Source organism: Myotis daubentonii, chromosome 12 (genome assembly GCF_963259705.1).
Source record: "Myotis daubentonii chromosome 12, mMyoDau2.1, whole genome shotgun sequence".
NCBI lineage: Eukaryota > Metazoa > Chordata > Mammalia > Chiroptera > Vespertilionidae > Myotis > Myotis daubentonii.
Window position 1 is genome coordinate 18,795,539 of NC_081851.1, and position 13,053 is coordinate 18,808,591.

At 54.2% G+C, this 13,053-nt stretch overlaps 1 protein-coding gene across 14 annotated transcripts in view; it reads right to left on the bottom strand.

Moving 5' to 3' along the window:
* INPP4A (inositol polyphosphate-4-phosphatase type I A) overlaps positions 1–13,053 on the bottom strand; it is a 122,921-nt gene that overhangs the window by 11,435 nt on the left and 98,433 nt on the right. For 13 of the 14 annotated variants that reach the window (XM_059659023.1, XM_059659027.1, XM_059659021.1 and 10 more), the window contains 6 exons: positions 12,206–12,378; positions 11,161–11,284; positions 10,096–10,222; positions 6,005–6,145; positions 4,008–4,105; positions 2,739–2,851 (listed from right to left, as the gene is read on the bottom strand). In XM_059659023.1, coding sequence (XP_059515006.1) covers positions 2,739–2,851; positions 4,008–4,105; positions 6,005–6,145; positions 10,096–10,222; positions 11,161–11,284; positions 12,206–12,378 — 776 coding nt within the window. Of the gene's footprint in view, positions 1–2,692; positions 2,852–4,007; positions 4,106–6,004; positions 6,146–10,095; positions 10,223–11,160; positions 11,285–12,205; positions 12,379–13,053 lie in introns of all 14 variants that reach the window. The other variant, XM_059659030.1, reaches the window with a different exon arrangement.

The following is a 13,053-nucleotide window of genomic DNA, read 5'->3' on the forward strand; positions in this document are numbered from 1 at the left end:
GCCCCAGTGAGGATGTGGCCACAGCTCCACCCCAGGCCCAGCCACTCCCTCTGCACCTGCTCCCCGTGATGGAGAAAGGCATTGCCATGGCACCTCCGCCCTCCGGCTGCCCTGGGGTACCTGCTCCCACAGGAGGCGCCTTCCCAGCCAGGCCCCCTCCCTTTCGGAGGTGACCCTCTGTCCGTGCCCTTCCAGCCAGTCTCTTCCAACTCCGACACCACCATCCCTCACCCTTGGGTACGGGCCCTCAGAGGACGCGGGAGGAGCAGCAAGGACCAGCTCCAGGAGGTCAGAGCAGCCAGAGGATGTCCAGCCCATCAGGGCCTTAGGCCCCTCTGGCTTCCTCCCCTCCCCTCCCCTCCCCTCCCCTCCTCTCCTCTCCTCTCCTCCCTTCCCCCACACGGATGGGGGCCTGTTCAGAACACTGCCCGAGAGCCACCTGCTGACCACAGGCCCCAGGCCTTTCCCATCCTCCCCTCGCTCGGGGCCTGGTGCAGGACGAGGCCTATGTGCCTCCTCACGCGTGAGGGGCTCCCAGGTGGGCCCCTCCGGGCTAGGAAAGGCACACTCAGGGCGTCCCTCGCCCCCCGGAAGGCTGTATTGGGTCACTTCCTCTGCATCACTAGGTACCATCCTCGGGACACAGTCCCCAAATCCAGAAAGCCTTAAAACAGAAGGGTAAGTCTGTGGCAACCTCATTTGGCAGCACACTCAGATCTGAGCTCGTGTAAGCCCACTGACCATCTTTGTTTATGCCACTTTGTATAAACAGTCATACTTTTTAGTGAAGCAACATTAATCACGTACGTGCACCATGTGACACGTGTATGCACCAACTGTATGCCATGTCACTTCTAAGATAAGGGCACCTGGGAATTCCAGACCACCTGGCCACAGACTCCAGGCAAGGGTCCGTGACCGGGACCAGATACCGCACGTGAGAACAACAGTGGCATTGAAAGCGGAATCCTCCATGCTGGACGATGCTGGGCTTGTGACCCGCTGACTCCAGAAAGATCCCAGACCCCCTGCAGGGCTTCCCTGAGGGTGGCCCCAGACGGCTTCCCAGACCAGTAGAGCCAGAGCCACGGCCGCCCCTGGGAGGCACCGGCAGAGAGCACAGAGTGGTCTGATCACTGTGTCCAAGAAAAGACAGCATGGAAAAGATCAACCCACCAGCAAGAGGCAGGCTTCTTCTGAAAACAGACAGAACTTTTCAAAAGAAAGAAGACGGCCCTAAGTAGCCCCTGAGCCTGGTGAAGAAAGATTTCATTCGGATTTGTAAACGTCTAACTGACAAACCGGGGTAACGGTGGACACGCTCATTTAATTCACAAGCTGCAGAGTTCACGACCCAGACACGGCACAGCTGGAGTCCAGGGCTAACCGACGGAGTCCAGGGCTAATCTGGCGTCCGCAGGAAGGTGGGGCCAATGTGCACCTCTGTCCAGGAGGGCACAGTCTGAGTGCCAGGCTCGTCTCAGGGCCATCAGCCACCTGAGGCTCTGGCTGGCCCTGCCACCCGGAAGTGAGGGATTGGACCCGGCTGATGATATCCCCGAAGGCTGGCCAGGGAACCCCTGCTCACACACAAATGAAAATAAATAAGATCTATTCTAAGCCCTGGCCAGGTAGCTCAGCATGTTAGAGTATTGTCCTGATTGCAGGTTTGATCCCTAGTCAGGGCACATACAAGAGTCAACCAATGAATGCATAAATAAGTTGAACAGTAAATCAATGTTTCTTTCTCTCTCAATCAATCAATAAAATATTAAAAAATAAAAAGTGAAAGCTTTAAAAAACAAACAAACAACAAGACTCAGAAAAGGAGGCAGCTCTGGTCCTAGTGAGGAAGAAGGGCCCAGGACTCGACACTGCTGCCCCCACCCGTCTGTCCCCCATGGGATGCCAGGTGGACGAGAACTGATGCCCGAGGGTCCCTCAGGCCCTCCCACCTAGGAGCCCTGCTTCTGGGCCAGGACCTCTGATGGGAACAGAAGATATGGGCTGGGTGGCCTGCGTTTTGGACTTGGCACAGGGATGGTCAAGCACTGCTCTGGGCGGTAGTTCTTCTATTACGTAGCAAGAGAAAAAGAGTCACGGTTCTCTGCCCCACCCTGTCTGCAAAGCTGTGGGGCACCCCCAACTGCTCCTGGGGCTCTCCACCAGGGCAATGTCCCAGCTCACAGCCAGGCAGGGAGCTGTGGTGCCTCTGGGGCCACCTGTGAGTCCCAGTGACCACCAGGCCCCAGTGCTGCGCGGGGAGTGTGGCGGGATGAACGGCTGGACTGCAAGCACCAGGTGCACAGGACACCCCGAGGGCATGTCTGAAGGGCTCAGTGCCTGGGAAAGAGGAGATCTGAGCTACACATGCGACAAACAGTGTGTGAAGACCGGGAGGTCACCACAGTCTCCTCTGGGCCTATTGGGGGACACAGAGGCAGCGGGTTCAGCTGGTATTGGCTGCGCAGGCTTCTGAGGGTGAGGACTCACGTCAGCCTGGCCATCACCTGCCCGGGGACAGGTTCTGGATCAAGCTTATCAGAATCCAGGCAGCCGGAAAGGAATGACCTCTCAGGCAACTCCCAGGATCTGCGAGTTTGGGGCACCGCAGTGTCTTTCTCCCGTGTCCTAGGGGAACCCCACGCGCTCCGCTCCTGCCCGCTGGGTGTGCTGTCGCTGTGGTGGTTACCACGGCAGCAGGAGCAGCGCGACGCCCTCCTCTCTGTGGGGCGCACCTCAGCAGCTTGCCAGAGGATGTCCACGTTCTTGTTCTTCCTGGCATGGACGTTCTGGCCCAGGAACCGCAGCAGCTCCGGCAGGCACGTCTGGCTCCGAGAGCGAGGCAAGCCTAGAAGGAGGAGGCGTTGGGACTGGTGTCACACGTGAGCACAGCCCAGGGAGCCGTGAGGCTCAGAAATGGCAAAATGAAGTTTCTGGCTGAAGCTGGAAGCTGAGTGTGACTTAAGCAAGAACGCAGGGTGTATGGGGGCCTGGACCCGGCTACCTGTGGGGAAAACGCAATGCCTTTCACCGCCATTCAGTTCACCTGCAAGGCACTCGCTCGCTTCAGCCCCTTTCAGCTCCCCCAGGCCCCAAGGCAGACACAGAGCCACCAGGGCAGGAGGGGAGGGAGGGCAGAGGCGACCCACCCAGTCTGCACACCCTCCCCCATGGAGGGAGGACACTGGGCAGTGGCCTCAACCACTGAGAGGGCTTGGCTATCACTGGGGATGTGGGGCAGGCACCTCCAGCAGGTGGACCTGGAGTGGCCCAGGCAGGGTCACCCCCTCCAGCAGCTCCCTCTGCCACCATGACATCTCCAGGTGCTTCCGGGACCCCTCAGACCAAGGACCAGTCAGACTGCCACCTCCCCTGATAAACTTGGGATGTTCAGACATGGGGATCATCAGAGAAAAAGAGGACTCTCCAGGCCATGGGTAAGGAGAACAGCACGGTGCCTAAGTCCCCAAATCAAAACCAAATACGTGCAATTCTGGGGCCTAGGAGCACATACAGTGTCCAGCACAAGACCTCGACCTGGTGGACACGGGACCCTCTGCTAATTACCCCACATTCCTGATCTGTGCTCAGCGCCGGCCAGTCAGAGGCCCCACCCGGGGAGGCTCATGCCCACGTGGTTTTGCTCCTGTAGCCGTGCCCGCCTTGGCCTCATCACCAGGCCATCTTAACATCTCCTGGGGCCTTGCATCACTGGAAACTGGCCGCCCCCAAAATGTCCAGCACAGAACTCCCCCTTCCTGCCCACAGTGCTTGCAAGTGACTAAGAGGGGTGGCAGAGCCCTGTGTGATGCGGGTGGGGGTGGGGAGAGGTCAGAAAGGGGCACCTGAGGCCTGGGCAGTCCTCTGGGTGGGCGGGCAGCCTGAGCGGTGGAAGGGCTGCCGCAGGGGCAGGGAGCAGGCGGGCAGCACAGAAAGGCCAGGAAGCACACCCAAGGTGACACAAGACGATCGGTGGGACCTACCACACGTGAGGAAATACTTACAATCCTCAGGCAACACTTCCTTAAACTGCTCGAAGTAGGAATTTAGCCGCACCAAACTCTCCATGTTGATAACTTCTTGTAACGACGTGTCGCCAAACCTTCGGGGGTCACAGGGAGGCTGTTAGCGGCTGATGCCGCCCTCCTCCCGCAGCGCCCGATTGCGTTCAAGCTAACGCAACGCAAACACTTACTGAGCACACCCCATTCTGAGCACCTCGGCTCCCAGGCTAAGGCTGTCCCCGCTGCCTTGGTGACAAGTCTAAACACATTTCATCAGCAGGAGCCATGCACCACTGGTTACAGGCGTGTCCCAGAGGCTATGAGAACTCCAGGTGTACAGCCCTCCCCCAGCGGCACACCCGAAACCTCACAGTGCTGGCCCGGCGGGAGTCCCGCCCTCCCATCCCTCATGGACTCAGGAGAGGGGACAGCGGGAGGGCGATGGCTGGGGAGTGAGGACGGGTCCCGCACTTGGTGTGAGGTGCGCTCTGTCTCCGAATGACCTCGCTCAATTGGACTGTGGGGAGACTAGCTCTCCTTACCATGCGGCTCACCCTGTCCACTTTGCAGGCAGCCAAGACGTGCCAGAGGCTCAAGGGCAAGGCAGAAAAGACCAGCACAGGAAGGTGCAAAGCGGTCACAGAGACACGCGGGCTGCGACTCCAAGGCCCGGAGGCCAGGCCCGCTCCACCTTTCCCTGCAGAAGGGTCTCCTGCACAGTAGCCTCTTCATGGTCCAGGTTCTTGCTCAGAGGCAGGACCCTCCTGTGGGCCCACCACAGCCTGTCTACCTGAGGACCACGCTGGCTTTCCCTCTGTGCAGCAGCTGGGCTTGTCTATGAGCTGAGGGGAGAGTGTCCCAGGAGCAAAGCAAAAACCCTGGACTCACCCCACCGCCACGTCCTCCCCCACCAGCCCCCGCTCACTGCGACGTGGCCCTGCTCTCGCGGAGGCATCGGGAACGGAGCTGCCCCACACAGGGGCCACCTCCCTGCCGCCGTGATGCTCCCTCTCTCCCTGCGTGGCTCCTCCACCTGCCAACCTTCGAGGGCTCCGAGCCCTGCTCCATGACCCTGCTCCTGGCTCCTGGGCCAGTGTCCCCCCCCACCGTGACGGAAAAGCCTGGCTGTCACTGTCCCGCTGTCCCTCTTTCTCTCACACTTGCCCAGCTGCGGGCCCAGCCTTCTGTCACACTGCGAAATCTCCATCCACACGACCCTGTCTGCCTCGGGCTCGACTCTCTCCAACAACCTCCTCAGCACCCTTGTCCCCTACCGTCGTCCAGGACATGGCCAGAAAGTCATCGACTTAAAAGGTAAGCCTGACTGTGTCCTGCCCTAATGTTCTTCCATGTCTCCCCCCAGCCACACCACATGTGCCAAATAGAGTGACCACACCTACGGGTCGATGGACCATTTAAAAGCCCAGTAGGAATATGGCTGATCATCCTGGAGACCAAATGCCCTTACTGAGAGTTAAGAGACCTTTTCATTCTAAAGTACACACGTCACATGATGGGACAGAAAGCAGGAAAGATTTTCATGTACTAGTGAAAGGTCATGACAGGTTGCACACACCCAATCCCTCCTCCTCTGCAGACACACATACATGTACACACACCTGCACCATGGCTCTTCCCTGCTGCCTGGCAGGTGACCCTGCAGGGAGTTGACAAGGCATAAGCCTTTAGGACCCAGGTGACCCTCTGCATGGCACACCGGCCCTCTAACCTCGCCACTGCCTGTCTTCCTGGGACCTGGGCCTCTGGCCCCAGGAGTTTCTCCCTGCCTGCCTTGCTCAGGCTCCTGGACCTGGGATGCCAGGTCTCTCCTCTGCCTCTTCATTTGACCAAAGGAAGGTGGCTCATGCCACTCCTGGTGGCCAAAGGAAGGAAGGAGGACCAAGTCCATCCAGCATCCAGAGCCTGAAGAGGGCTGAGTCCACATTCTACATCTCTATGTCTGCCCCAGCTCCCCGTCCCGAGGGCTGCACACGCACCTCTCGGCCAGCGTCTGCTGCTCGTTGATGCCCACGTTGAAGAGGACGGGCTGCACCCGAAGCAGCATGCCGCTCTGGATCTCCCGGGGCAGGGTGTCAAACAGGGGGCCCGGCAGAGGGATCCGCACGTTAAACCCGTCCCTAGGAAATGGGAGAGGAGGGGTGAGGCTTGTGACGGGGGAGAAGGGAGAGCAGGCATGGGAGACGAGGAAGACCAAGCTCTCTGCGACACGGAGTATGGCCTGGCCATCTGGCTCAGTGACTCCCAAACTGCTGGTGTGAACCTTTAGAGGATGAAATTAACGTAGAGGGCTATAGTAAGCATTTTTAAAAAATCTATGTCTCTATTGATTTTAGAAAGAGGAGCAGGGCGAGGGAGAGAGAAACATCGATGTGAGAAGGAAACACTGATCGGTTGCCTCCCACACACGCCCCTATTGGGGATCTACCCTGCAACCTGAGTAAGTGCCCTGACTAGGAATCTAACCAACGACCTTTTGGTGCACAGAACGATGCTCAACCCACTGAGCTACACCAGTTGAGGCTGTGATAAGCACTTTTAACTGAATGAAACAATAAAACGAAAGTTAAGATTGCATGGCAGGGACACAGGCCAAGATGGCAATGTAGGTAAATGCAGAACTTGCATCCTCTCACAACCACATCAGAATTACACCTAAACTAAAGAACAACCATCATTCAGAAGCACCTGAAATCTAGCTGAATGGAAGTCCTACAACTAGGAATTCAAGAAGCTACATGGAGACTGGTCCAAGGGGCATACACACCCACATGTGGCATACAAAAATCAGGAGGGGTAGCTCAGTTGTGGACGTCCCCCCTGAAGAGTGAGGCACCATATCTGAGTCTCCACCAACCTGGTTAAGCCTACTTGCCCTGCCCTGGTGATTCCCTGAGACCCCACCCGCACCCTACTTGCAGGCCCACACAAGCTGCTTCCAATGGGTTTTCCATAAAACTGACCTATCTTGCCTCATGCTTCGGACTTTCCTAAAATCTCTCAAACAAGCAGCATCTGGCCTCTATGTACCCTGTACCTCTTGCTAAGTGGCCCCAGGCCCAGCACTAGTGGTAGCCAGCCTTGATTCATAGTTTGGCTTCTTCTGGGCATCTCCAAGCCCAGCACAAGTAGCAGCCATTTGCAGATCATTCTGTAGCTTATACCGGATGATAAAAGGCAGAGCCCACCTTCCGAGAGGCCCGAGACAATGCACCCAGTGGTCAGCTTCAGACCATGCCAATTACAATGTGGGCACCTCCATAAGCAACACACTCAAGGGGCAGACTTGGAGAGCACCAAAGCCCCACTGAAGCAAGTCCTGCTCCACAGGAATGTCTCCTGCACAGCAGCTCTTCTACTGTAGTCACAGTTGGTCCTCACAGCCAAATGGCCTTGAGGTCAATCCCTCCCAGTGATGCCAACAGCAATCAAGGCTCAACTACAGCAAGACTGTGCACACAGCCCACACAGGGACACACCTGGAATTCCTGGCTTGGATGACTGGAGAGGCTGTGCCACTGGGCCCTACAGGACACCTAATACACAAGGTCACCCTACTAAGTCCAGGAGACAGAGAAGCTTTACCTAACTCACAGAAACAAGCATAGGGAAGCACTGGAAGCAGCTGGCCTTGGTTCACTTGGCCTCCCCTGGGCACCTCTAAGCCCAGCACAAGTGACAGACATCTGCAGACGACTTTGTGGCCCCGGGAAGAACAGCAGCAGTTGACCTTGGCCTGCACTCCCCAGGAAGCCCAACAAGAGACAATGGACACAGTGGACAGCTTCAGAGCACATTGAAGCACCACCACCTAACCACCTCCACAAACAATATACTCAAGGGGTGGACTGTGCGGGCACCAGAGCCCCGCTGAAGTAAGTCCTGCTCTGTGGGGGTGGGCCCTACACTGCTGATCCTCCACAGTGGACAGAGGTTGGTAGTTGGTGGTTGCAGCCAGTCCTTGAAGCTGATCAGGTGGGGGTAAATCCCTCCCATTGACTTACCAACAGCAATCAAGGCTCAACTACAAGAGAAAGCTGTACAGCCCACATGGGAGGGGCAGTGCACACCTCAAGTGCCCAGCTTGGGTGATCAGGGAGGCTGTGCCACTGGACCCTATAGGACACCTATTATATTAGGCCACTCTAGCAAGCCTAGGAGACGTAGTAGCTCTACCTAATACACAGAAATGAACACAAGGAGGTTGCCAAAATGAGATAAACATGTCCCAAATGAAAGAACAGAACTCCAGAAAAAGAACTAAACAAAATGAACATAAGCAATCTATTAGCGTCAGAGTTCCAAAGACTGGTTATAAGGATGCTCAAGGAACTTACTGAGAACCTCAACAGCATATAAAAGGACCAGTCAGAAATGAAGGCTGCACTACCCTAAAATGAAGAATAATTTATAGGGAATTAACAGTAGATGAAGTTGAGAATAAAATCAGTGATTTGGAATATAAGGAAGCAAAAAACATCCAATGAGAAGAGTAAAAAGAAAAAAGAATGCAAAAAAATGAAGATAGTGTAAGGAGCCTCTGGAACGACTTCAAGCGTACCAATATTTATATCGTGGGGGTGCCACAAGGAGAAGAGAGAGCAAGGAATTGAAAATCTATCTGAAAAAATAATGACAGAAAAATTCCCTAACTTGGTGAAGAAACTAGACATACAAGTCCAGGAAGCTCAGAGAGCCCCAAATAAGATGAATCCAAAGGGGCTCACACCAAGACACATCATAATTATAATGCAAAAGGTTAAAGACAGAGAGATTCTTCAAAGCAGCAAGAGAAAAGCAGTTAGTTACTGTAAGAGAGCTCCCATAATACTGTCAGCTGATTTCTCAACAGAAACTTTGCAGGCCAGAAGGGATTGGCAATAAATATTCAAAGTGATGAAAAACAAGGACCTACAACCAAGATTACTCTACCCAGCAAAGCTATCTTTAAGAATCAATGGACAAATAAAGAACTTCTCAGACAAGAAAAAAACTAAAGGAGTTCATCACCATCAAATCAGTATTACATGAAACTAGAGTACCGGTGCACAAAATTCATGCACAGGTTGGGGGCATCCCTTAGCTCGGCCTGCACCCTTTTGCAATCCAGGATCCCTTGGGGAATGCCCAACTACTGGTTTAGGCCCAATCCTAAACCGGCAGTTGGACATCCCTCTTTCAATCCAGGACCGCTGGCTCCTAACTGCTCACCTGCCTGCCTGCCTGCCTGATCGCCCCTAACCACTTGCCTGCCTGCCTGATCACCCTAACCACTTGCCTGCCTGCCTGATCATCCCTAACCCCTCTACCTGCCTGCCTGATCACCCCTAACCACTTTGCCTGCCTGCCTAATCGCCGGTAACCACTTGCCCGCCTTCCTGATTGCCCCTAAGCACTTGCCTGCCTGCCTGACTGCCCCCAACTGCTCGCTTGCCTGCTTGATCACCCCTAACCGCCTCTGCCTCAGCCCCCGCCACTGAGGCTTCATGCAGAAGGACATCCAGAATGACATCCGGAAGGTTGTTTGTCTGTCTGGTCTAATTAGCATATTACACTTTTATTATTATAGATGTTAATGGGTCTTTTTTAAGAATTAGAAAAAAGATAAAAAAATAAAAAAAGGCAATAAGTAATTACCTATCAACAACTGAGTGTAAAAAAAACCCCACAAAATAAATGAACAAGCATAAGAGAAGCAGACTCGGATAGAGAACATTTTGACAGTTGCCAGGTGGGAGGGGGGTGGGAGGGATGTGAAAAAAGTGATGGGGTTAAGAAGTACAAATTAGTAGTTATAGAATAGTCATGGAGCTGTAAAATACAGCCTTGGGAATGTAATCAGTAATAGTCTAATAACTATGTATGGTGTCAGATGGGTGCAAGATTTATTGGGATGTTCATTTAGTAAGTTATATAATGTCTAATCACTGGGTGGACATCTGAAACTAATATAACAATGTATGTCACGTGTAATTGAAAAAAATTTTTAAGTGATTTCAAAAAAAAGAGCACATGGAAAGTAATAAACTTAAGACACTACTAGTTCTAAGAATTTAAAAAATACTTCTACCGATTTCCTGTGATGACAGGCAGCATGTCAGTTGATGCGTTGGAAGTGGCCTGTGTAACTTTGAAGGTCACGTTCCTCAAGTCCATGATTCCAAGGCTCATGTCCTCCAGCATGGCCAGCTCCTCACCTAGATGCAAAAGAGGGAAGGAGGGCGTCAGATGGAGGAGACCTGCCACTCTCCCCATGGACTCACCCGGTCACAGGGTGGGGTACAAATGGAAGGTGACACAATCAGGTGTGGTTGTGACGAGCGGGAGTGAGCGTGTGGGCAGGGCCTTTCCAAGCCTCTTCACTGGGCAATTTGCTTCTTCTCCCCAAGCAGATACTGGTATGAAACCAACAAATACTTTTTAAATTATTCATTTTTATCTTCTCCAAAGAAATAAGTAAAAATGGAGGTAAGGAGAAAAGAGCCTTTTTAGAGGGCAATTGGGAAATATCTATGGAATTTAAAAATATTCCTACTCTTTAAAAAAATACTTTTATTGATTTTTAAAGAAAGAGGAAGGGAGAGGAAGAGAGAGAGAGAGAAACATCAATGTGAGAGCGAAACATCTACTGCTTCCTGCACACCCTCTAGCAGGTCTCAAGCCCGCAATCTGGGCATTTGGTACATAGGACAACACCCAACGACCTGAGCCACACCAGCCAGTTCCTTTGACACAGACACTTTCCTTCTAATGATTCAGGGGCTGCAGAAACGGGCCCACAAGTGCACAATCTTATGTGCAAAGATACGTACCAGCACTGTTTTCACAGGAGGGGTTCAGAAATGGCCCAAACATCCTACAGGAAGTTGGTCTTAGATAACCATCATCCCTCCTCAACTAGGAAGATCTCCCAGATGTGTAACAACCACCATAAAGCTGGGGTCGGCATCACTATGTAGGATTCTCATCTGGCTCTTTGCTACAGAGTCTGGTCATGCTGGATTTATGGGAATCAGCCTGTGTCACATGTGTAATCAGAAAAATATGCAGCAAGAAAGCATGGGATCACCTGCGTTCACACCCCCATGAACCTCTGGGTCCCAGGGGCACAGAGGGCAGGAGGCCCAGGTCTCACCGTAGGTGCTCAGCAGGCTCTCAAACTGGGCGAGCAGCCCGATGGTGTAGAGCTGCCGCAGGAAGCCGTCGTCGTGCAGGCAGTTCCTCAGCTTGATGATGAAGCCGCAGATGAGAGCAGTCAGCTGTGGGGACAGACACTTCCTCACCCAACGGCAGGCACCCTGGGCCCAAGCTCCTCTGCTTCCTCGCTCTAACCCAGCTTCATCAGCACCTTCTGCATGGGGGCCAGGGGGCCTGGGCCCCAGGGAGGGCGTGCCATGCTCCAGGCTCACTACTCTGATGCTCCCAAAGGTATGTTTGGTTTTGGCTCAGCCTCTGACCTGACCTCCCAGCAGTTAGTTACTCCTGGGCTAGTACCTCCTGGAAGCCAAGAATTAACTCCCTCCAGTGAAAGGGTCTATATACTCCCAGATCCAGGCCAGCTCTGGCTGGAATTGAGGTGACACAACAAGGAACAGCAGCGAGAAAGGACTCGGCCGCTCTGCACGTCTCCTCCGACGGAGACTTTCCTTGGGAGAAAGAGGCCTCCAGGGAGGGGTGAGGACAGGCAGAGAACCAGCCAGCTCTGCACGACTGTTCCCTTTGCTAAACTGATGACTGACATCGACGACACCCGTGACGTTCACTTAGCTCTTCCCTTCTATGAGGACAACAGGAACCGCTGGACAGAGTGGTGGGCAGGCTGCAGAGTTGAGCGCCTGCTGTTTTGTAAACAGGAAGAGTTTGCCCTGACAGCTAACAGCTGGCTCCCTTGCTGAAATCCTTTGTGGGAAAAAGGCGGTAAAGAGGCTGAGCCTTTGGCAATGCCACCACTCCCTGGGGGAAGGAGGAGCAGGTGTGTGCCTGCCTTCAGGGCCCTTCTTCAGGGAGAAACTAGTCTGGCATCAGACCCTCTCCTCAGTGCAGACAGCTGGATGGGCTCCTCTGTGTCTCCATGTCACATAAATGCAAAAGCAACAGGCAGGACACTTGGCCCTCTGTGGTTCCCAAGGCAGAGAGGAAAGGCTCCTGTGCCTGTGTCCTGAGGGGAGGCGCGGGCTTACGGTTTGGCAGAAGACGGTGTCGCGGCGGTGCTGCAGGCTCAGGTAGGCAGCGATGGTGGGCGCGCTGTCCTGCATGAGCAGGAAGACCATGGCCTTCTTGGCTTTGTCGCTCATCATGGCCACACAGTCTGTGAGTGTGGTCAGCAGCGGGTAAAGGGCCTCACTCCATTCACCTGTCCCGGGGAGACAGCGTGTGAGAAGGGAGATCGAAGGAGGCTCTGTTAGTCTAACAGGGTGCCTGTGCTAACCCGCACTGCCCTCCCCACTGCACTCCCACCCCTTCTGACCTAACTCCGCCGGCCCACGCTCTGCCCGAATGGCGCCAAGTTCCGCCTGGATCGATCGGGTCGCTAACCTCCCAGCCTAAAGCTTTCCCGTGAGCTCAAATGCCAGCCTCCTCTGGGACCCAGACACGTGCCTGGTCTCCCAAACCTGTGGGGGCTTGACATGTAAACACTCAAGACTATACTTTTTTTGAGGGAAATGGCAAGAGAAGGCCCTGCAAGTCATGACTAAGGAAGAAAATTATTCTGTCTGTAGAGGCCAAGCCCCCGGTCCTCCACCCCAGGGCGCCCAGGACAGTGACCTGTTACCTTGCTTCTTGGCTCAGGCGCTAAGCACAAGGACACCCCTCCTGGTCCAGCCTCTGGCAGCTGTGCTAGCTGCTCCCTCCCCACGTCCAAGGAAGGATGGTTCCACTCAGCTTCCGTGTTCTCAGCTCAGACATCCCTTCCTTCTGCACTTGCTCTTCCCCACCCCGGCCTTCCTGCCTGGTCCCATCTATTTCTAGTGTAGAGGTTTTTAGGACTAGAAGGAAGCTTTGACCCTGAACCAAAACAACTTTTTAA